The following is a 1,650-nucleotide window of genomic DNA, read 5'->3' as shown; positions in this document are numbered from 1 at the left end:
CCGGGGTCGGACACATGGCTCAGCCCCTCTGGACAACGCTGGTTTTCCATGCAGGGTGCCAGTGTGACCCCCGCGGCACAGTGCCTGAGGGCAGCCGGTGTGACCCCATCAGCGGCGAGTGCTTCTGCACACGGCTGGGGTCCGGGCGCAACTGCACCCCCAGTGAGTGCTTCTGCAAACGGCTGGTGACCGGGCGCAACTGCAACCAATGCCTGGTGAGTGGGGCTGTGCCGGAGCCCGTACATGGTGCTTGGGGGCCATGCACAGTGCTCGGGACCGCGGCACCACAGCCGGGCACTCCCTAACACGCTTGTCCTCTGCAGCCTGAGCACTGGGGGCTGAGCCACGACCTCCCAGGCTGCCGACCCTGCGACTGCGATGTTGGAGGTGCTCGTGACAACTCGTAAGTCTTTGCGGGGATGCAGGGGACGAGGGGCATCCCTGCCAGCATCAGGGCTGACGGTGCCACTGGGGTGCCAGGTGCATCGTGGAGACGGGGCAGTGCCAGTGCCGCAGCCATGTAGTGGGACGGCAGTGTGGCCAGGTGGAGCCCGGTTTCTACCGCATCAACCTGGACCATTACACCTACGAAGCTGAGGATGCTCGGCTGCATCAGGTAAGGGACAAAGGTGTCCCTGGGGCAGGACATCAGGGAGAGCAGGGCAGTGGGTGGCTCTTTGCAGGATTCCCAAGCTGGCAGAGCAGTGTCTGCTGGCCAAAGCAATTTTTTGGCTCCCATCTTACAACTTCCCCTCACACCAGGGCTCAGTGGTGGAGCGTGAGCTCCCTACGGACCACCCGGCTTCATGGACAGGGACAGGCTTTGCCCGCATGCTGGAAGGTGGCTGGGTGGAGTTTCACGTGAACAATGTGCCTTTCTCCACCGAGTATGACGTGATCATCCGCTATGAGCCCCAGGTGAGCAGGGTGGATTGCCAATTTGAGGGGGGGTGGTGGTGACTTCTGGCCGGTGAGGCTTTTTGGCACAGCTCCTTCTCTGCCTGCAGCACCCGGAGCCCTGGCAGGAGGTGAGGGTGAGGGTGGTGGTCCCCAGCCCCGTGTCTGCCAGCAGCCCTTGCGGAAACACCATCCCAGCTGATGACCAGCTCTCCACCAGCCTCCCCTCCGGTGCCAGGTGAGTGCCTCGCCAGGACCAGGCTGTGCCAGGACTCACGGGAGAAACCTGGCTGCCCATGCTCTGCTTTACCCCTGCCCAGGTACGTGGTGCTGCCCCAGCCCGTCTGCCTGGAGCGGGGCGTCTCCTACACCATCCGCCTGGAGCTGGGCTGTGCCACCACTCGGCAGGATCCCACTGCCAGCGTTCTCATCGATTCGGTGAGGGGCGGCCGGGCAGCGGGACAGGGAACACCAAGCCTTCGCAGGGGCAGGATGCAGTGATAGGGGACATGGGTAGAGATGGGCATGACATCCTGCTGCCTTGCCCCCATGCCAGCTGGTGCTCCTGCCCCAGTACTCCTCACTGGAGATGTTCATTGCGGGCGACCCTGGCTCCATGGAGCGCCGGAAGACCTTCGAGCGGTATCGCTGTGCTCAGCCCTTCCACGCCGCGGGACCCTCACCTGTGGCCGAGCCCTGCTCCAGCCTCCTGCACAGCCTCTCGGCTGGCCTACACGAAGGGGGCCTCCGTGA

At 64.3% G+C, this 1,650-nt stretch overlaps 1 protein-coding gene across 1 annotated transcript in view; it reads left to right on the top strand.

Annotated features, from left to right (window-relative positions):
• The window catches only part of LOC104293087 (laminin subunit beta-2-like), a 13,372-nt gene that overhangs the window by 2,538 nt on the left and 9,184 nt on the right, over positions 1–1,650 (top strand). Inside the window, exons 5-11 of the mRNA XM_009892549.1 lie at positions 55–215; positions 324–403; positions 481–616; positions 763–918; positions 1,008–1,135; positions 1,218–1,335; positions 1,454–1,646. Of these exons, the coding sequence (XP_009890851.1) occupies positions 55–215; positions 324–403; positions 481–616; positions 763–918; positions 1,008–1,135; positions 1,218–1,335; positions 1,454–1,646 (972 nt within the window). The remainder of the gene's footprint in view (positions 1–54; positions 216–323; positions 404–480; positions 617–762; positions 919–1,007; positions 1,136–1,217; positions 1,336–1,453; positions 1,647–1,650) is intronic.

This window comes from Charadrius vociferus, unplaced genomic scaffold (assembly GCF_000708025.1).
Source record: "Charadrius vociferus isolate BGI_N301 unplaced genomic scaffold, ASM70802v2 scaffold119, whole genome shotgun sequence".
Classification (NCBI taxonomy): Eukaryota; Metazoa; Chordata; class Aves; order Charadriiformes; family Charadriidae; genus Charadrius; species Charadrius vociferus.
The sequence above is the reverse complement of the archived record's forward strand: the minus strand, read 5'-3'. Positions and strand labels throughout refer to the sequence as shown.